Source organism: Anthonomus grandis, chromosome 14 (genome assembly GCF_022605725.1).
Source record: "Anthonomus grandis grandis chromosome 14, icAntGran1.3, whole genome shotgun sequence".
NCBI classification, from domain to species: Eukaryota; Metazoa; Arthropoda; class Insecta; order Coleoptera; family Curculionidae; genus Anthonomus; species Anthonomus grandis.
Window position 1 is genome coordinate 14,773,602 of NC_065559.1, and position 24,204 is coordinate 14,797,805.

Below are 24,204 nucleotides of genomic sequence, written 5' to 3' on the forward strand. Positions count from 1 at the left end.
CTATTATTCAAATTTATTTTAAAATTAATATTTAGGTTATACAAGATGACCCAAATGATCCTATTTAAGTTTTGGACATAACCAGGGTTAAGAAAATGTAATAACTAATAGTGTTAACGATTGTTCCGATTTAATTTTTAGATATTTGTTTAACACTAAATGATTTTTAAAAATATTTTTATGTATTGTGATTAAAAAAAATAGTCATCTCTCTCAATTACGGTTACCTATTATTCAAATTTATTTTAAAATTCATATTTGGGTTATACAAGATGACCCAAATGATCCTATTTATGTTTTGGACATAACCAGGGTTAAGAAAATAGAACACTTAAACATTATAGAATTCTCCGATTTGATTCCAATTTCATTTTTGAAGTTCATTTGATGTACTGTAAATTAGTTTTTAAAATTTTTCTTATGAATTGTTTTTTAAAAAAATAATTATATCTCACTCTATTACTGTTATCTATTATTCAAATATAATTTAAATTTACTATTTTGCATATACAAGATAGCCAATTGATGTTTTTTTACGGTTTAAACACAACCAGAATTAAGAAAATATAATAACTAATGGCGTTAACGTTGTTCCGATTTAATTTAATTTTTAGATATAATTTGATTAACCCTAAATGATATTTAAATATAATTTTATGTATTGTGTTTTAAAATAATAGTCATATCTCACTCAATTACTGTTATCTATTATTCAAATTTATTTTAAAATTAATATTTGGTTATACAAGATGACCCAAATGATCCTTTTTAAGTTTTGGACATAACCAGGATTAAGAAAATAGAACAATTAATCATTATAGCATTGCCTGATTTGACTCCAATTTTATTTTTAAAGTTCATTTGATGTACTGTAAATTATTTTTAAAATTTTTCTTATGAATTGTTTTTCAAAAAAATAATTATATCTCACTCTATTACTGTTATTTTTTATTCGAATATAATTTACATTTGCTATTTCGCATATACAAGATAGCCAAATGATGTTTTTTACGGTTTGAACACAACCAGAGTTAAGAAAATGTAATAACTAATAGTGTTAACGATTGTTCCGATTTAATTTTTAGATATAATTTGATTAACACTAAATGATTTTTAAAAATATTTTGATGTATTGTGTTAAAAAAAAATAGTCATCTCTCTCAATTACGGTTACCTATTATTCAAATTTATTTTAAAATTCATATTTAGGTTATACAAGATGACCCAAATGATCCTTATTAAGTTTTGGACATAACCAGGGTTAAGAAAATAGAACAATTAATCATTATGGCATTGTCCGATTTGATTCCAATTTAATTTTTGAAGTTTATTTGATGTAATGTAAATTATTTTTAAAATTTTTCTTATGAATTGTTTTTTAACAAAATAATTATATTTCACTCTATTACTGTTATCTATTATTCGAATATAATTTAAATTTACTATTTCGCATATACAAGATAGCCAATTGATGTTTTTTTACGGTTTAAACACAACCAGAATTAGGAAAATATAATAACTAATAGCGTTAACGATTGTTCCGATTTAATTTTTAGATATAATTTGATTAACACTAAATGATTTTTAAAAATATTTTGATGTATTGTGATTAAAAAAAATAGTCATCTCTCTCAATTACGGTTACCTATTATTCAAATTTATTTTAAAATGCATATTTAGGTTATACAAGATGACCCAAATGATCCTATTTAAGTTTTGGACATAACCAGGGTTAAGAAAATAGAACACTTAAACATTATAGAATTCTCCGATTTGATTCCAATTTCATTTTTGAAGTTCATTTGATGTACTGCAAATTAGTTTATAAAATTTTTCATATGAATTGTTTTTTAAAAAAATAATTATATCTCACTCTATTACTGTCATCTATTGTTCGAATATAATTTAAATTTACTATTTCGTATATACAAGATAGCCAAATGATGTTTTTTACGGTTTGAACACAACCAGAGTTAAGAAAATGTAAAACTAATAGTGTTAACGATTGTTCCGATTTAATTTTTAGATATAATTTGATTAACACTAAATGATTTTTAAAAATATTTTGATGTATTGTGATTAAAAAAAATAGTCATCTCTCTCAATTACGGTTACCTATTATTCAAATTTATTTTAAAATTCATATTTAGGTTATACAAGATGACCCAAATGATCCTATTTAAGTTTTGGACATAACCAGGGTTAAGAAAATAGAACACTTAAACATTATAGAATTCTCCGATTTGATTCCAATTTCATTTTTGAAGTTCATTTGATGTACTGTAAATTAGTTTTTAAAATTTTTCTTATGAATTGTTTTTTAAAAAAATAATTATATCTCACTCTATTACTGTTATCTATTATTCAAATATAATTTAAATTTACTATTTTGCATATACAAGATAGCCAATTGATGTTTTTTACGGTTTGAACACAACCAGAGTTAAGAAAATGTAATAACTAATAGTGTTAACGATTGTTCCGATTTAATTTTTAGATATATTTTGATTAACCGTTGATGATTTTTTAAAATATTTTGATGTATTGTATTTAAAAAAAATTGTCATATCTCACTCAATTACGGTTATCTATTATTCAAATTTATTTTAAAATTAATATTTAGTTTATACAAGATGACCCAAATGATCCTTTTTAAGTTTTGGACATAACCAGGGTTAAGAAAATAGAACAATTAATCATTATAGAATTCTCCGATTTGATTTCAATTTAATTATTGAAGTTCATTTAATGTACTGTAAATTATTTTTAAAATTTTTCTTATGAATTGTTTTTAAAAAAAATAATTATATCTCACTCTATACTACTGTTATCTATTATTCGAATATAATTTAAATTTACTATTTTGCATATACAAGATAGCCAAATGACGTTTTTTTACGGTTTAAACTCATCCAGAATTAAGAAAATATAATAACTAATAGCGTTAACGTTGTTCCGATTTAATTTTAATTTAATTTTTAGATATAATTTGATTAACCCTAAATGATTTTTAAAAATATTTTAATGTATTGTGTTTAAAAAAAATCGTCATATCTGACTCAATTACGGTTACCCATTATTCAAATTTATTTTAAAATTCGTATTTAGGTTATACAAGATGACCTAAATGATCCTATTTAAGTTTTGGACATAACCAGGGTTAAGAAAATAGAACAATTAATCATTATAGAATTCTCCGATTTGATTCTAATTTAATTATTGAAGTTCATTTAACGTACTGTAAATTATTCTTGAAATTTTCCTGATGTATTGTTTTTAAAAAAAATAATCATATTTCACTCTATTACTGTTATCTATTATTCGAATATAATTTAATATTACTATTTCGCATATACAAGATAGCAAAATGATGTTTTTTACGCTTTAAATACAACCAGAATCAAGAAAATATAATAACTAATAGCGTTAACGTTGTTCCGATTAATTTTAATTTAATTTTTAGATATAATTTGATTAACCCTAAATGATTTTTAAAAATATTTTATTGTATTGTGTTTAAAAAAATAAGCATATCTCACTCAATTACCGTTACCTATTATTCAAATTTATTTTAAAATTCATATTTATGTTATACAAGATGACCCAAATGATCCTTTTTAAGTTTTGGACATAACCAGGGTTAAGAAAATAGAACAATTAATCATTATAGGATTGTCCGATTTGATTCCAATTTAATTTTTGAAGTTCATTTGATGTAATGTAAATTATTTTTAAAATTTTTCTTATGAATTGTTTTTTAACAAAATAATTATATCTCACTCTATTACTGTTATCTATTATTCGAATATAATTTAAATTTACTATTTCGCATATACAAGATAGCCAATTGATGTTTTTTTTACGGTTTAAACACAACCAGAATTAAGAAAATATAATAACTAATAGCGTTAACGATTGTTCCGATTTAATTTTTAGATATAATTTGATTAACACTAAATGATTTTTAAAAATATTTTGATGTATTGTGATTAAAAAAAATAGTCATCTCTCTCAATTACGGTTACCTATTATTCAAATTTATTTTAAAATTCATATTTAGGTTATACAAGATGACCCAAATGATCCTATTTAAGTTTTGGACATAACCAGGGTTAAGAAAATAGAACACTTAAACATTATAGAATTCTCCGATTTGATTCCAATTTCATTTTTGAAGTTCATTTGATGTACTGCAAATTAGTTTATAAAATTTTTCTTATGAATTGTTTTTCAAAAAAATAATTATATCTCACTCTATTACTGTTATTTATTATTCGAATATAATTTACATTTGCTATTTCGCATATACAAGATAGCCAAATGATGTTTTTTACGGTTTGAACACAACCAGAGTTAAGAAAATGTAATAACTAATAGTGTTAACGATTGTTCCGATTTAATTTTTAGATATAATTTGATTAACACTAAATGATTTTTAAAAATATTTTGATGTATTGTGTTTAAAAAAAATAGTCATCTCTCTCAATTACGGTTACCTATTATTCAAATTTATTTTAAAATTCATATTTAGGTTATACAACATGACCCAAATGATCCTATTTAAGTTTTGGACATAACCAGGGTTAAGAAAATAGAACAATTAATCATTATAGCATTGTCCGATTTGATTCCAATTTAATTTTTGAAGTTCATTTGATGTACTGTAAATTAGTTTTTAAAATTTTTCTTATGAATTGTTTTTTAAAAAAATAATTATATCCCACTCTATTACTGTTATCTATTATTCAAATATAATTTAAATTTACTATTTTGCATATACAAGATAGCCAATTGATGTTTTTTTACGGTTTAAAAACAACCAGAATTAAGAAAATATAATAACTAATACCGTTAACGTTGTTCCGATTTAATTTAATTTTTAGATATAATTTGATTAACCCTAAATGATATTTAAATATAATTTTATGTATTGTGTTTTAAAATAATAGTCATATCTCACTCAATTACTGTTATCTATTATTCAAATTTATTTTAAAATTAATATTTGGTTATACAAGATGACCCAAATGATCCTTTTTAAGTTTTGGACATAACCAGGGTTAAGAAAATAGAACAATTAATCATTATAGCATTGTCCGATTTGATTCCAATTTAATTTTTGAAGTTCATTTGATGTAATGTAAATTATTTTTAAAATTTTTCTTATGAATTGTTTTTTAACAAAATAATTATATCTCACTCTATTACTGTTATCTATTATTCGAATATAATTTAAATTTACTATTTCGCATATACAAGATAGCCAATTGATGTTTTTTTGCGGTTTAAACACAACCAGAATTAAGAAAATATAATAACTAATAGCGTTAACGATTGTTCCGATTTAATTTCTAGATATAATTTGATTAACACTAAATGATTTTTAAAAATATTTTGATGTATTGTGATTTAAAAAAATAGTCATCTCTCTCAATTACGGTTACCTATTATTCAAATTTATTTTAAAATTCATATTTAGGTTATACAAGATGACCCAAATGATCCTATTTAAGTTTTGGACATAACCAGGGTTAAGAAAATAGAACACTTAAACATTATAGAATTCTCCGATTTGATTCCAATTTCATTTTTGAAGTTCATTTGATGTACTGCAAATTAGTTTATAAAATTTTTCTTATGAATTGTTTTTTAAAAAAATAATTATATCTCACTCTATTACTGTTATCTATTGTTCGAATATAATTTAAATTTACTATTTCGTATACACAAGATAGCCAAATGATGTTTTTTACGGTTTGAACACAACCAGAGTTAACAAAATGTAATAACTAATATCGTTAACGATTGTTCCGATTTAGTTTTTAGATATAATTTGATTAACCCTAAATGATTTTTAAAAATATTTTAATGTATTGTGTTAAAAAAAAGACATATCTGACTCAATTACGGTTACCTATTATTCAAATTTATTTTAAAATTCATATTTAGATTATACAAGATGACCCAAATGATCCTTCTTAAGTTTTGGACATAACCAGGGTTAAGAAAATAGAACAATTAATCATTATAGAATTCTCCGATTTGATTACAATTTCATTTTTGAAGTTCATTTGATGTAGTGTAAATTATTTTTGAAATTTTTCTTATGAATTGTTTTTTAAAAAAATAATTATATCTCACTCTATTACTGTTATCTATTATTCGAATATAATTTAAACTTACTATTTCGCATATACAAGATAGCCAAATGATGTTTTTTACGGTTTAAACACAACCAGTGTTAAGAAAATGTAATATCTAATAGTGTTAACGATTGTTCCGATTTAATTTTTAGATAATAGATTTAATTTTAATTCAATTTTTAGATATAATTTGATAAACCCTAAATGATTTTTAAAAATCGTTTTATGTATTGTGTTTAAAAAAAATAGTCATATCTTACTCAATTACGATTATCTATTATTCAAATTTATTTTAAAATTAATATTTAGATTATACAAGATGACCCAAATGATCCTTTTTAAGTTTTGGAAATAACCAGGGTTAAGAAAATAGAACAATTAATTATTATAGCATTGTCCGATTTGATTCCAATTTAATTTTTGAAGTTCATTTGATGTAATGTAAGTTATTTTTAAAATGTTTATATTCAATATAATTTATATAATTCGAATATAATTTAAATTTACTATTTTACATATACAAGATAGCCAAATGATGTTTTTTACGGTTTGAACACAACCAGAGTTAAGAAAATGTAATAACTAATAGTGTTAACGATTGTTCCGATTTAATTTTAATTTAGTTTTTAGATATAATTTGAGTAACCCTAAATGATTTTTAAAAATATTTTAATGTATGGTGTTTAAAAAAAAGACAAATCTGACTCAATTACGGTTACCTATTATTCAAATTTATTTTAAAATCCATATTTAGGTTATACAAGATGACCCAAATGATCCTTTTTAAGTTTTGGACATAACCAGGGTTAAGAAAATAGAACGATTAATCATTATAGAATTCTCCGATTTGATTCCAATTTCATTTTTGAAGTTCATTTGATGTGGTGTAAATTATTTTTGAAATTTTTCTTATAAATTGTTTTTTAAAAAAATAATTATATCTCACTCTATTACTGTTTTCTATTATTCGAATATAATTTAAATTTACTATTTCGCATATACAAGATAGCCAAATGATGTTTTTTACGGTTTGAACACAACCAGAATTAAGAACATATAATAACTAATAGCGTTAACGATTGTTCCGATTTAATTTTAATTTAGTTTTTAGATATAATTTGAGTAACCCTAAATGATTTTTAAAAATATTTTAATGTATTGTGTTTTAAAAAAATAGTCATATCTCACTCAATTACGGTTATCTATTATTCAAATTTATTTTAAAATTAATATTTAGTTTATACAAGATGACCCAAATGATCCTTTTTAAGTTTTGGACATAACCAGGGTTAAGAAAATAGAACAATTAATCATTATAGCATTGTCCAATTTCATTCCAATTTAATTTTTGAAGTTCATTTGATGTACTGTAAATTATTTTTAAAATTTTTCTGATGTATTGTTTTTAAGAAAAATAATCATATTTCACACTATTAATGTTATCTATTATTCGAAAATAATTTAAATTTACTATTTCGCATATACGAGATAGCCAAATGATGTTTTTTATGGTTTGAACACAACCAGAGTTAAGAAAATGTAATAACTAATAGCGTTAACGATTGCTTCGATTCAATTTTTAGATAAAATTTGATTAACCCTAAATGATTTATAAAAATATTTTGATGTATTGTTTTTAAAAAAAATAGTCATATCTCACTTAATTACGGTTATCTATTATTCAAATTTATTTTAAAATTAATATTTAGGTTATACAAGATGACCCAAATAAAATTCATATTTATGTTATACAAGATGACCCAAATGATCCTTTTTAAGTTTTGTACATAACCAGGGTTAAGAAAATAGAACAACTAATCATTATAGCATTGTCCGATTTGACTCCAATTTAATTTTTGAAGTTCATTTAATGTACTGTAAATTATTTTTTAAATTTTTCTTATGAATTGTTTTTTAAAAAAATAATTATATCTCACTCTATTTCTGTTATCTATTATTCGAATATAATTTAAATTTACTATTTTACATATACAAGATAGCCAAATGATGTTTTTTACGGTTTGAACACAACCAGAATTAAGAAAATATAATAACTAATAGCATTGGCGATTGTTCCGATTTTATTTTTAATTTAATTTTTAGATATAATTTGATAAACCCTAAATGATTTTTAAAAATAGTTTTATGTATTGTGTTTTAAAAAAATAGTCATATCTCACTGAATTACGGTTATCTATTATTCAAATTTATTTTAAAATTAATATTTAGGTTATACAAGATGACCCAAATGATCCTTTTTAAGTTTTGGACATAACCAAAGTTAAGAAAATAGAACAATTAATCCTTACAGAATTGTCCGATTTGATTCCAATTTAATTTTTGAAGTTCATTTAATGTACTGTAAATTAATTTTAAAATTTTTCTTATAAATTGTTTTTTAAAAAAATAATTATATCTCACTCTATTACTGTTATCTATTATCCGAATATAATTTAAATTTACTATTTAGCATATACAAGATAGCCAAATGATGTTTTTTACGGTTTGAACACAACCAGAGTTAAGAAAATGTAATAACTAATATCGTTAACGATTGTTCCGATTTAATTTTTAGATATATTTTGATTAACCGTTGATGATTTTTTAAAATATTTTGATGTATTGTATTTAAAAAAAATTGTCATATCTCACTCAATTACGGTTATCTATTATTCAAATTTATTTTAAAATTAATATTTAGTTTATACAAGATGACCCAAATGATCCTTTTTAAGTTTTGGACATAACCAGGGTTAAGAAAATAGAACAATTAATCATTATAGAATTCTCCGATTTGATTCCAATTTAATTATTGAAGTTCATTTAATGTACTGTAAATCATTTTTAAAATTTTTCCTATGAATTGTTTTTAAAAAAAATAATTATATCTCACTCTATACTACTGTTATCTATTATTCGAATATAATTTAAATTTACTATTTTGCATATACAAGATAGCCAAATGACGTTTTTTTACGGTTTTAACTCATCCAGAATTAAGAAAATATAATAACTAATAGCGTTAACGTTGTTCCGATTTAATTTTAATTTAATTTTTAGATATAATTTGATTAACCCTAAATGATTTTTAAAAATATTTTAATGTATTGTGTTTAAAAAAAATCGTCATATCTGACTCAATTACGGTTACCTATTATTCAAATTTATTTTAAAATTCGTATTTAGGTTATACAAGATGACCTAAATGATCCTATTTAAGTTTTGGACGTAACCACGGTTAAGAAAATAGAACAATTAATCATTATAGAATTCTCCGATTTGATTCCAATTTAATTATTGAAGTTCATTTAATGTACTGTAAATTATTCTTCAAATTTTCCTGATGTATTGTTTTAAAAAAAAATAATCATATTTCACGCTATTACTGTTATCTATTATTCGAATATAATTTAATATTACTATTTCGCATATACAAGATAGCAAAATGATGTTTTTTACGCTTTAAATACAACCAGAATCAAGAAAATATAATAACTAATAGCGTTAACGTTGTTCCGATTTAATTTTAATTTAATTTTTAGATATAATTTGATTAACCCTAAATGATTTTTAAAAATATTTTATTGTATTGTGTTTAAAAAAATAAGCATATCTCACTCAATTACCGTTACCTATTATTCAAATTTATTTTAAAATTCATATTTATGTTATACAAGATGACCCAAATGATCCTTTTTAAGTTTTGGACATAACCAGGCTTAAGAAAATAGAACAATTAATCATTATAGCATTGTCCGATTTGATTCCAATTTAATTTTTGAAGTTCATTTGATGTAATGTAAATTATTTTTAAAATTTTTCTTATGAATTGTTTTTTAACAAAATAATTATATCTCACTCTATTACTGTTATCTATTATTCGAATATAATTTAAATTTACTATTTCGCATATACAAGATAGCCAATTGATGTTTTTTTACGGTTTAAACACAACCAGAATTAAGAAAATATAATAACTAATAGCGTTAACGATTGTTCCGATTTAATTTTTAGATATAATTTGATTAACACTAAATGATTTTTAAAAATATTTTGATGTATTGTGATTAAAAAAAATAGTCATCTCTCTCAATTACGGTTACCTATTATTCAAATTTACTTTAAAATTCATATTTAGGTTATACAAGATGACCCAAATGATCATATTTAAGTTTTGGACGTAACCAGGGTTAAGAAAATAGAACACTTAAACATTATAGAATTCTCCGATTTGATTCCAATTTCATTTTTGAAGTTCATTTGATGTACTGCAAATTAGTTTATAAAATTTTTCTTATGAATTGTTTTTTAAAAAAATAATTATATCTCACTCTATTACTGTTATCTATTGTTCGAATATAATTTAAATTTACTATTTCGTATATACAAGATAGCCAAATGATGTTTTTTACGGTTTGAACACAACCAGAGTTAAGAAAATGTAAAACTAATAGTGTTAACGATTGTTCCGATTTAATTTTTAGATATAATTTGATTAACACTAAATGATTTTTAAAAATATTTTGATGTATTGTGATTAAAAAAAATAGTCATCTCTCTCAATTACGGTTACCTATTATTCAAATTTATTTTAAAATTCATATTTAGGTTATACAAGATGACCCAAATGATCCTATTTAAGTTTTGGACATAACCAGGGTTAAGAAAATAGAACACTTAAACATTATAGAATTCTCCGATTTGATTCCAATTTCATTTTTGAAGTTCATTTGATGTACTGTAAATTAGTTTTTAAAATTTTTCTTATGAATTGTTTTTTAAAAAAATAATTATATCTCACTCTATTACTGTTATCTATTATTCAAATATAATTTAAATTTACTATTTTGCATATACAAGATAGCCAATTGATGTTTTTTTACGGTTTAAACACAACCAGAATTAAGAAAATATAATAACTAATAGCGTTAACGTTGTTCCGATTTAATTTAATTTTTAGATATAATTTGATTAACCCTAAATGATATTTAAATATAATTTTATGTATTGTGTTTTAAAATAATAGTCATATCTCACTCAATTACTGTTATCTATTATTCAAATTTATTTTAAAATTAATATTTGGTTATACAAGATGACCCAAATGATCCTTTTTAAGTTTTGGACATAACCAGGGTTAAGAAAATAGAACAATTAATCATTATAGCATTGCCTGATTTGACTCCAATTTTATTTTTAAAGTTCATTTGATGTACTGTAAATTATTTTTAAAATTTTTCTTATGAATTGTTTTTCAAAAAAATAATTATATCTCACTCTATTACTGTTATTTATTATTCGAATATAATTTACATTTGCTATTTCGCATATACAAGATAGCCAAATGATGTTTTTTACGGTTTGAACACAACCAGAGTTAAGAAAATGTAATAACTAATAGTGTTAACGATTGTTCCGATTTAATTTTTAGATATAATTTGATTAACACTAAATGAATTTTAAAAATATTTTGATGTATTGTGTTTAAAAAAAATAGTCATCTCTCTCAATTACGGTTACCTATTATTCAAATTTATTTTAAAATTCATATTTAGGTTATACAAGATGACCCAAATGATCCTATTTAAGTTTTGGACATAACCAGGGTTAAGAAAATAGAACAATGTCCGATTTGATTCCAATTTAATTTTTGAAGTTCATTTGATGTACTGTAAATTAGTTTTTAAAATTTTTCTTATGAATTGTTTTTTAAAAAAATAATTAAATCTCACTCTATTACTGTTATCTATTATTCAAATATAATTTAAATTTACTATTTTGCATATACAAGATAGCCAATTGATGTTTTTTTACGGTTTAAAAACAACCAGAATTAAGAAAATATAATAACTAATACCGTTAACGTTGTTCCGATTTAATTTAATTTTTAGATATAATTTGATTAACCCTAAATGATATTTAAATATAATTTTATGTATTGTGTTTGTTGCGTATTCTACAAACCATCACAGCCAAAGTTCCCGACGACGACGTGTTCACCTGACACCAGAGGGACGGCTCGCTCTCATTTTCTTGACCGCCGCAGCAACGATAACAGTCGCTCCTTTAATTTGTATTTTTTACGTACAATATACGCTTTTTTAAAACAAATAACTAGTGCATCATTTTCTACAGTTCATTTATACACGTTTCATGGTCCTTCAAAGTCGGATCCAGTTTATCTGTGGCAGAAAACAGTGTGAATGTGCGGGTAAGAATCCTAACCTTAAACCCATTTTCATTAGCATTATTTTCCCGTCTCTCCAAGTCAACGTTCAAACTACGCCGGCTCGCAGCGGCAGCACTCATTTGTATGTCGTTCGACTATTGGAGTGGATAGAGGAGGAATTGATATTTTTATTTTAAATTTGATTTTTTAGATTTTAATGCTTGAATTATTTTAGTTTGTTTTATAACAGTATTTACGTCAAATTTGATTTTTAAGTCAATATTTTTGTGTTTAAAATTTTAAACTTTTTTCCGTTAAAATAAAATACATATAAACGTCATGACAGGGGTATTACAGGTCTTAAAAAAGAAACGCTCTTCTATAAAGGCGAAATTAACAATATTTGAAAAATTTGTTAGGTCGATTGAAGGCTTGCAAAATGATACAGAATTACTTGAGCGGTCAAAAATTATGGAACTTGAGCAACGTTTGCAGGATGCCCAACAGTTAATTAATCAGTTTGACGATGTGCAAACTGAAATCGAATGTCTTGTAGATGATATTAATTCAGAATTAAATGAACGCGAGCAGTTTAGTAATAAGTTTTATGATATTTTAACAAAATCTAAAACAATAATACAAAATAATACGAGATCTAGCGATGAAAACAGCGATGTTGCTAGTCACATTTCAGGTCAGGGCTCTTTATCGGATTTATCTGATGCGGTAAAACTTCCCGAAATTAAGTTACCTAAATTTGACGGCTTGTTTCAAAACTGGTTAGAGTTTAGGGACATTTTTCAGTCACTGATACATGAAAATTGTAGAATTAATAACATACAAAAATTCCATTATCTTCGTGCCTCACTGGTTGGTACAGCAATGCAAGTAATTCAGTCAATTGAGTTTTGTGCTACTAATTATGAGGTGGCATGGAAAAACCTTTGTGAACGTTTCAATAACACGAATTTACTCATTCAAAATCACATTAATGCAATTTTTAATTCTGAAACGATTGATAAAGAATCAGCTTTTAAAATTAGAACTTTAAGTGATAATTTGTTCAAACATCTCACAAGCTTGAAACAACTAGGCGAACCAATCGAATATTGGGATACGTTAATAATATACATAGTTTCAGCCAAGTTAGACCCTAGCACAGCGCGAGAATGGGAAAGGCTTAAGGCAAAACAGCGAACTTCTTGTAGAATTTTTTAAAAATTTTTTAAAAGAGAGAGCAGATATTCTTGAAAACTTAGAAAGTAACTTAAAAATAAAACAAACAGATTCAAGGCAAACAAAGCAGTCTAATTACGAAAATAAACGTACATATAATTCACGGGGTTTTCATGCAAATACAAATACAGATACGAATGAAAATACTTATAAACCGAATTTAAATCAAGAACAGTTAAAATATACATGTTTTTTGTGTAAAGGAAATCACAGTCTTTTTTATTGCGCAGAATATTTAAAGCTTTCAGTAGACGACAGATGGTCAAAGGCTAGAGAGTTAAAATTATGCATTAACTGCTTAAAACGTAATCATAATACTAAAGAATGCAAGTGGTCAGGGTGCAAAGTGTGTAGTTTAAAACATAATACGTTATTACACGGTATAAAATCGCATACTAACACCAACCTGACAATTAATCAAGAAAGTGAAGAGCAGGTACTTAATAGCTCATATGAACCGAAAATTAATAATACAACTTGCACGATTGCATCAGCACAGAATGCACTTCTTTCAACGGCTCAAGTATACTGTCGCGATATATACGGAGAATTCATAACAGCACGTGCTTTGTTAGATTGTGGTTCACAATCCAGTTTTATAACTAATGATTTATGTAAAACATTAAAATTACAAACCATTAACACTGATTTGACAATATCAGGTATAAGTGATAAAATTGCATATTCTTTTCAAAGGTGTCACGTGAAAATTAAATCAAAAATCAATAAGTTTTCTTTTGATGTAAATTGCTTTGTGTTAGACAAAATAACAAGTAACTTACCAGAAATAACCATAGATCGTAAGGCGCTTAAAATACCACAGCATTTTAAACTTGCAGATCCCTATTTCGAAATATCAGATAAAATAGACTTATTGTTAGGAGCCGATGTTTTTTGGAATCTCTTAACTTCAGGAAAAGAGGAACTGGGAAGCAATGGTCCTATCTTGCAAAATACTAGAATAGGATGGATAGTATCTGGTCCTCTAACTTATTTAAATGTTAACAGTTCAACAGTTTGTAATCTTAGTCAAAACATTTTACTACAAAATCAGCTTACCAAATTTTGGGAAGTTGAAGAAATTTCAAACAAAAAACCTCTTTCAAATGAGGAGGCCTTATGCGAAAAACATTTTACCGACACTCTAGAATATTCAACAGAAGGAAGATTTATAGTTTCTCTGCCTCTTAAAGAATCACCAGAAAAGCTTGGAGATAGTCGTGAATTAGCACTCAAACGTTTCGTAAATTTAGAACGAAAGCTTTTATCTAATGATAGGTTAAGAACATTATATGTAGATTTTTTACAAGAATATGAACAATTAGGTCACATGACAGAAATACAGGATGACACAGAGCATAATGAACCAGAATACTATTTGCCCCATCATGGGGTATTAAAGGAAACAAGTACCACGACCAAACTACGGGTCGTATTCGATGCGTCAGCACCGTCTTCAACGGGGTTGTCACTAAATAATTTACAAATGGTCGGTCCAATAATTCAGTCGGACCTGTTATCAATCCTGTTGCGTTTCAGAACACGCGCTATTGTACTTTCAGGTGACATCAAAATGATGTATAGGCAGGTGCTAATAAATGCTAAACATCGACCTTTACAGAAAATAGTCTGGAGACCAAATCCAAACAAAGCAATTAAGACTTACCAACTGAATACCGTGACTTACGGTACTACAGCAGGATCATTTTTGGCAATACGTTCTTTACACCAGGTTACCATAGAGAGCGAAAGTGAGCATCCAAAAACTGCTAGAATTATTCAGGAAGACATGTATGTCGATGATTTGCTCACATCAGTAGATTCAATTGAGGAAGCAGAATATGTTGTTAAAACTATATACAAGGCCCTACTAAAACGAGGATTTGAATTGCACAAATGGCGATCAAATCGTTTCAATTGTAATACTAGTGACAACGTTTCAGATGTAGTGGAATTTACTGCTAATAAAGATCAGGATACAAAAGTATTAGGGCTACAATGGGCATGTGAAAAGGATATACTTACTTTTAAAATTAATCCATTAAATAAAGTTGATCCAAAGAAAATTACTAAAAGAGTTGTGTTATCCAGAATAGCTACCATATTTGATCCTCTAGGTTTGACGAGCCCATGCATAATATTAGCTAAGGTTTTGCTTCAAAAATTATGGAGTGAAAACCTAACTTGGGATCAGCCTTTACCATCACATATTTTGACATCATGGATCCATTTTTCTTCCGAACTGGAAACTCTAAACGAAATTATGATCAATCGAAAGGTCACTTGCGAAAATCCAAGTTATATTGCTCTACATGGGTTCTCGGATGCATCCGAGACAAGCTATGGAGCCTGTATATACGTGCTGCCAAAAAATATAAACGGTGACGCAGAATGCAATTTACTATGCGCTAAGTCTAAAGTAGCACCTCTTAAGACATTAACCATGCCAAGATTAGAGTTATGCGCAGCTTTAATTTTATCTCAACTTCTTACCAAGGTCTTGGCCTCTGTTAATATTAACATTAATAAGGTCTATTGCTGGTCAGACTCTACAATTGTATTGGGGTGGTTACGGACATCTCCAAATTTGCTTAAACAGTTTGTCGATAATCGCGTCGCGGAAATTCAGAAGCTGACTAGTACATTTACTTGGAATCACATAGTCTCACAAGAAAACCCAGCAGACCTAGTATCACGTGGTTTAAAGCCTAAACAGTTAATAATTTCTGATCTCTGGTGGCACGGCCCCAAGTGGTTATTTTTAAATGAACATGAATGGCCAATTAGCAATAACGTTATTTCAAATGATTTACCTGAAATGCGTAATTGCATATTTCTAACCAAAACGAATACAAAATCATTATTCCCATTTGAACGATTCTCAAATCTATTAAAAATTAAACGCGTCATGGCATATGTCCTCAGATTCGTGAATAATGCCAGAACACCTAAAAATAATCGTCAAAATTCATTTCTTACTTGTAACGAAATCAATGATGCTTTTAACAAACTGATAAAGGCTTCTCAGGTCGAGTCATTCGTTGACGAATTATCGATTTTATCCTCTAAGCGTCAGCTTCCAAAACCCAGTAATATTCTAAGCCTGAATCCATTTATAGACGACCAAGGAATTATGAGAGTTGGAGGCCGATTATCTAACTCAGAATATTCATTTTCCAAGAAATATCCCATATTATTGTCTCCAAATCATATCTTAACGCAATTAATTATGCGGTACGAGCACGAACGTCTCTTACATGCAGGTCCACAGCTACTGCTGTCACATATACGAGATAACTTTTGGCCCATTGCGGGACGTAACCTTGCTCGAAAGATAGTTCATAATTGCGTAAAATGCTGCAGGTATAATCCACAGTCTGTCCAACCAATAATGGGCGATTTACCTGCAGCAAGAGTACAGCAGGCATTACCCTTTATAAAGGTGGGGGTTGACTATGCAGGTCCCTTCCAAACGAAGGACCGGCGTGGACGCGGATGCAAAATTATTAAGTGTTGGGTGGCTGTATTCGTTTGCATGAGTACTCGCGCTATACACTTAGAATTAGTTTTATCTCTTACTTCTGAGGATTTTTTGCAAGCATTCACTCGATTCATTAGCAAACGCGGAAGACCGTTGGAGGTTTTTTCTGACAACGGAGCAAACTTTGTTAGGGCTAACAAGGATCTCCAAGTCATGGCAGAATTTTTAAAAACAAATAGTACTCTTATTTCTGAATCAATCCAAAATCAAGGTATAAAATGGCATTTCATACCACCCAATTCCCCTCATTTTGGAGGTATTTGGGAAGCGGGGGTAAAGAGTTTTAAATACCACTTTAAAAGAATAGTAGGTTCATATACTCTATTCCTCTTCGATCTACAAACTCTTGTTGCGCGCATAGAAGCAGTATTAAACTCCCGTCCTCTTTGCCCTTTAAGCTCCGATCCCAACGACTTATCCCCTCTAACCCCCGCACATTTCCTCATCGGAAGATCAGCAATGGCGTTAGCAGAACCATCCGTGATGCACTTACCAGAAAATCGACTCTCGCAATACCAGTTGGTGCAGAAGGTTCAGGAGCAGTTCTGGAATCGCTGGCATCGTGAATATATGCACGAGTTGCAGCAACGAAAAAAATGGAAAGTTACCAGCGGCAGCCTTCACTTGGGACAATTAGTACTGGTCAAGGACAACAATCTACCACCCATGAAGTGGCGCCTAGGACGTGTTTTGAACCTCGTCGGCGGTAAGGACAATGTAAACAGAGTGGCCAGTCAAGACCATGGATGGAATCATCAGTAGGGCCGTCGTTAGACTCTGCCCACTTCCATGTTGAAAGACATCCTTTCAAGGCGGGGGGGATGTTGCGTATTCTACAAACCATCACAGCCAAAGTTCCCGACGACGACGTGTTCACCTGACACCAGAGGGACGGCTCGCTCTCATTTTCTTGACCGCCGCAGCAACGATAACAGTCGCTCCTTTAATTTGTATTTTTTACGTACAATATACGCTTTTTTAAAACAAATAACTAGTGCATCATTTTCTACAGTTCATTTATACACGTTTCAGTGTTTTAAAATAATAGTCATATCTCACTCAATTACTGTTATCTATTATTCAAATTTATTTTAAAATTAATATTTGGTTATACAAGATGACCCAAATGATCCTTTTTAAGTTTTGGACATAACCAGGGTTAAGAAAATAGAACAATTAATCATTATAGCATTGTCCGATTTGATTCCAATTTAATTTTTGAAGTTCATTTGATGTAATGTAAATTATTTTTAAAATTTTTCTTATGAATTGTTTTTTAACAAAATAATTATATCTCACTCTATTACTGTTATCTATTATTCGAATATAATTTAAATTTACTATTTCGCATATACAAGATAGCCAATTGATGTTTTTTTACGGTTTAAACACAACCAGAATTAAGAAAATATAATAACTAATAGCGTTAACGATTGTTCCGATTTAATTTTTAGATATAATTTGATTAACACTAAATGATTTTTAAAAATATTTTGATGTATTGTGATTTAAAAAAATAGTCATCTCTCTCAATTACGGTTACCTATTATTCAAATTTATTTTAAAATTCATATTTAGGTTATACAAGATGACCCAAATGATCCTATTTAAGTTTTGGACATAACCAGGGTTAAGAAAATAGAACACTTAAACATTATAGAATTCTCCGATTTGATTCCAATTTCATTTTTGAAGTTCATTTGATGTACTGCAAATTAGTTTATAAAATTTTTCTTATGAATTGTTTTTTAAAAAAATAATTATATCTCACTCTATTACTGTTATCTATTGTTCGAATATAATTTAAATTTACTATTTCGTATACACAAGATAGCCAAATGATGTTTTTTACGGTTTGAACACAACCAGAGTTAACAAAATGTAATAACTAATATCGTTAACGATTGTTCCGATTTAGTTTTTAGATATAATTTGATTAACCCTAAATGATTTTTAAAAATATTTTAATGTATTGTGTTAAAAAAAAGACATATCTGACTCAATTACGGTTACCTATTATTCAAATTTATTTTAAAATTCATATTTAGATTATACAAGATGACCCAAATGATCCTTCTTAAGTTTTGGACATAACCAGGGTTAAGAAAATAGAACAATTAATCATTATAGAATTCTCCGATTTGATTACAATTTCATTTTTGAAGTTCATTTGATGTAGTGTAAATTATTTTTGAAATTTTTCTTATGAATTGTTTTTAAAAAAAATAATTATATCTCACTCTATTACTGTTATCTATTATTCGAATATAATTTAAACTTACTATTTCGCATATACAAGATAGCCAAATGATGTTTTTTACGGTTTAAACACAACCAGTGTTAAGAAAATGTAATATCTAATAGTGTTAACGATTGTTCCGATTTAATTTTTAGATAATAGATTTAATTTTAATTCAATTTTTAGATATAATTTGATAAACCCTAAATGATTTTTAAAAATAGTTTTATGTATTGTGTTTGAAAAAAATAGTCATATCTTACTCAATTACGATTATCTATTATTCAAATTTATTTTAAAATTAATATTTAGATTATACAAGATGACCCAAATGATCCTTTTTTAATTTTTGGAAATAACCAGGGTTAAGAAAATAGAACAATTAATTATTATAGCATTGTCCGATTTGATTCCAATTTAATTTTTGAAGTTCATTTGATGTAATGTAAGTTATTTTTAAAATGTTTATATTCAATATAATTTATATAATTCGAATATAATTTAAATTTACTATTTTACATATACAAGATAGCCAAATGATGTTTTTTACGGTTTGAACACAACCAGAGTTAAGAAAATGTAATAACTAATAGTGTTAACGATTGTTCCGATTTAATTTTAATTTAGTTTTTAGATATAATTTGAGTAACCCTAAATGATTTTTAAAAATATTTCAATGTATGGTGTTTAAAAAAAAGACAAATCTGACTCAATTACGGTTACCTATTATTCAAATTTATTTTAAAATCCATATTTAGGTTATACAAGATGACCCAAATGATCCTTTTTAAGTTTTGGACATAACCAGGGTTAAGAAAATAGAACAATTAATCATTATAGAATTCTCCGATTTGATTCCAATTTCATTTTTGAAGTTCATTTGATGTGGTGTAAATTATTTTTGAAATTTTTCTTATGAATTGTTTTTAAAAAAAATAATTATATCTCACTCTATTACTGTTTTCTATTATTCGAATATAATTTAAATTTACTATTTCGCATATACAAGATAGCCAAATGATGTTTTTTACGGTTTGAACACAACCAGAATTAAGAAAATATAATAACTAATAGCGTTAACGATTGTTCCGATTTAATTTTAATTTAGTTTTTAGATATAATTTGAGTAACCCTAAATGATTTTTAAAAATATTTTAATGTATTGTGTTTTAAAAAAATAGTCATATCTCACTCAATTACGGTTATCTATTATTCAAATTTATTTTAAAATTAATATTTAATTTATACAAGATGACCCAAATGATCCTTTTTAAGTTTTGGACATAACCAGGGTTAAGAAAATAGAACAATTAATCATTATAGCATTGTCCGATTTCATTCCAATTTAATTTTTGAAGTTCATTTGATGTACTGTAAATTATTTTTAAAATTTTTCTGATGTATTGTTTTTAAGAAAAATAATCATATTTCACACTATTAATGTTATCTATTATTCGAAAATAATTTAAATTTACTATTTCGCATATACGAGATAGCCAAATGATGTTTTTTATGGTTTGAACACAACCAGAGTTACGAAAATGTAATAACTAATAGCGTTAACGATTGCTTCGATTCAATTTTTAGATAAAATTTGATTAACCCTAAATGATTTATAAAAATATTTTGATGTATTGTTTTTAAAAAAAATAGTCATATCTCACTTAATTACGGTTATCTATTATTCAAATTTATTTTAAAATTAATATTTAGGTTATACAAGATGACCCAAATAAAATTCATATTTATGTTATACAAGATGACCCAAATGATCCTTTTTAAGTTTTGTACATAACCAGGGTTAAGAAAATAGAACAACTAATCATTATAGCATTGTCCGATTTGACTCCAATTTAATTTTTGAAGTTCATTTAATGTACTGTAAATTATTTTTTAAATTTTTCTTATGAATTGTTTTTTAAAAAAATAATTATATCTCACTCTATTTTTGTTATCTATTATTCGAATATAATTTAAATTTACTATTTTACATATACAAGATAGCCAAATGATGTTTTTTACGGTTTGAACACAACCAGAATTAAGAAAATATAATAACTAATAGCGTTGGCGATTGTTCCGATTTTATTTTTAATTTAATTTTTAGATATAATTTGATAAACCCTAAATGATTTTTAAAAATAGTTTTATGTATTGTGTTTTAAAAAAATAGTCATATCTCACTGAATTACGGTTATCTATTATTCAAATTTATTTTAAAATTAATATTTAGGTTATACAAGATGACCCAAATGATCCTTTTTAAGTTTTGGACATAACCAGGGTTAAGAAAATAGAACAATTAATCCTTACAGAATTGTCCGATTTGATTCCAATTTAATTTTTGAAGTTCATTTAATGTACTGTAAATTAATTTTAAAATTTTTCTTATAAATTGTTTTTTAAAAAAATAATTATATCTCACTCTATTACTGTTATCTATTATCCGAATATAGTTTAAATTTACTATTTAGCATATACAAGATAGCCAAATGATGTTTTTTACGGTTTGAACACAACCAGAGTTAAGAAAATGTAATAACTAATATCGTTAACGATTGTTCCGATTTAATTTTTAGATATATTTTGATTAACCGTTGATTATTTCTTAAAATATTTTGATGTATTGTATTTAAAAAAAATTGTCATATCTCACTCAATTACGGTTATCTATTATTCAAATTTATTTTAAAATTAATATTTAGTTTATACAAGATGACCCAAATGATCCTTTTTAAGTTTTGGACATAACCAGGGTTAAGAAAATAGAACAATTAATCATTATAGAATTCTCCGATTTGATTCCAATTTAATTATTGAAGTTCATTTAATGTACTGTAAATCATTTTTAAAATTTTTCTTATGAATTGTTTTTAAAAAAAATAATTATATCCCACTCTATACTACTGTTATCTATTATTCGAATATAATTTAAATTTACTATTTCGCATATACAAGATAGCCAAATGATGTTTTTTAAGGTTTGAACACAACCAGAGTTAAGAAAATGTAATAACAAATAGTGTTAACGATTGTTCCGATTTAATTTTTAGATATAATTTGTTTAACACTAAATGATTTTTAAAAATATTTTGATGTATTGTGATTAAAAAAAATAGTCATCTCTCTCAATTACGGTTACCTATTATTCAAATTTATTTTAAAATTCATATTTAGGTTATACAAGATGACCCAAATGATCCTATTTAAGTTTTGGACATAACCAGGGTTAAGAAAATAGAACACTTAAACATTATAGAATTCTCCGATTTGATTCCAATTTCATTTTTGAAGTTCATTTGATGTACTGTAAATTATTTTTTAAATTTTTCTTATGAATTGTTTTTTAAAAAAATAATTATATCTCACTCTATTACTGTTATCTATTATTCAAATATAATTTAAATTTACTATTTTGCATATACAAGATAGCCAATTGATGTTTTTTTACGGTTTAAACACAACCAGAATTAAGAAAATATAATAACTAATAGCGTTAACGTTGTTCCGATTTAATTTAATTTTTAGATATAATTTGATTAACCCTAAATGATATTTAAATATAATTTTATGTATTGTGTTTTAAAATAATAGTCATATCTCACTCAATTACTGTTATCTATTATTCAAATTTATTTTAAAATTAATATTTGGTTATACAAGATGACCCAAATGATCCTTTTTAAGTTTTGGACATAACCAGGGTTAAGAAAATAGAACAATTAATCATTATAGCATTGCCTGATTTGACTCCAATTTTATTTTTAAAGTTCATTTGATGTACTGTAAATTATTTTTAAAATTTTCCTTATGAATTGTTTATAAAAAAAATAATTATATCTCACTCTATTACTGTTATCTATTATTCAAATATAATTTAAATTTACTATTTTGCATATACAAGATAGCCAATTGATGTTTTTTTACGGTTTAAACACAACCAGAATTAAGAAAATATAATAACTAATAGCGTTAACGTTGTTCCGATATAATTTAATTTTTAGATATAATTTGATTAACCCTAAATGATATTTAAATATAATTTTATGTATTGTGTTTTAAAATAAGTCATATTTCACTCAATTACTGTTATCTATTATTCAAATTTATTTTAAAATTAATATTTGGTTATACAAGATGACCCAAATGATCCTTAAGTTTTGGACATAACCAGGGTTAAGAAAATAGAACAATTAATCATTATAGAATTCTCCGATTTGATTCCAATTTCATTTTTGAAGTTCATTTGATGTACTGTAAATTAGTTTTTAACATTTTTCTTATGAATTGTTTTTTAAAAAAATAATTATATCTCACTCTATTACTGTTATCTATTATTCAAATATAATTTAAATTTACTATTTTGCATATACAAGATAGCCAATTGATGTTTTTTTACGGTTTAAACACAACCAGAATTAAGAAAATATAATAACTAATAGCGTTAACGTTGTTCCGATTTAATTTAATTTTTAGATATAATTTGATTAACCCTAAATAATATTTAAATTTAATTTTATGTATTGTGTTTTAAAATAATAGTCATATCTCACTCAATTACTGTTATCTATTATTCAAATTTATTTTAAAATTAATATTTGGTTATACAAGATGACCCAAATGATCCTTTTTAAGTTTTGGACATAACCAGGGTTAAGAAAATAGAACAATTAATCATTATAGCATTGCCTGATTTGACTCCAATTTTATTTTAAAAGTTCATTTGATGTACTGTAAATTATTTTTAAAATTTTCCTTATGAATTGTTTATAAAAAAAAATAATTATATCTTACTCTATTACTGTTATCTATTGTTCGAATATAATTTAAATTTACTATTTCGCATATACAAGATAGCCAAATGATGTTTTTTAAG

The 24,204-nt window shown here is 25.7% G+C and overlaps 1 protein-coding gene across 1 annotated transcript in view; it reads left to right on the plus strand.

The window, feature by feature from the left end:
- Positions 1-17,851, plus strand: part of LOC126744768 (uncharacterized) — a 56,444-nt gene extending 38,593 nt beyond the window's left edge. The window contains exons 3-4 of the mRNA XM_050452320.1: positions 12,670-12,907; positions 14,310-17,851. Coding sequence (XP_050308277.1) covers positions 12,670-12,907; positions 14,310-17,851 — 3,780 coding nt within the window. The remainder of the gene's footprint in view (positions 1-12,669; positions 12,908-14,309) is intronic.
- Positions 17,852-24,204: the final 6,353 nt, after the last annotated feature.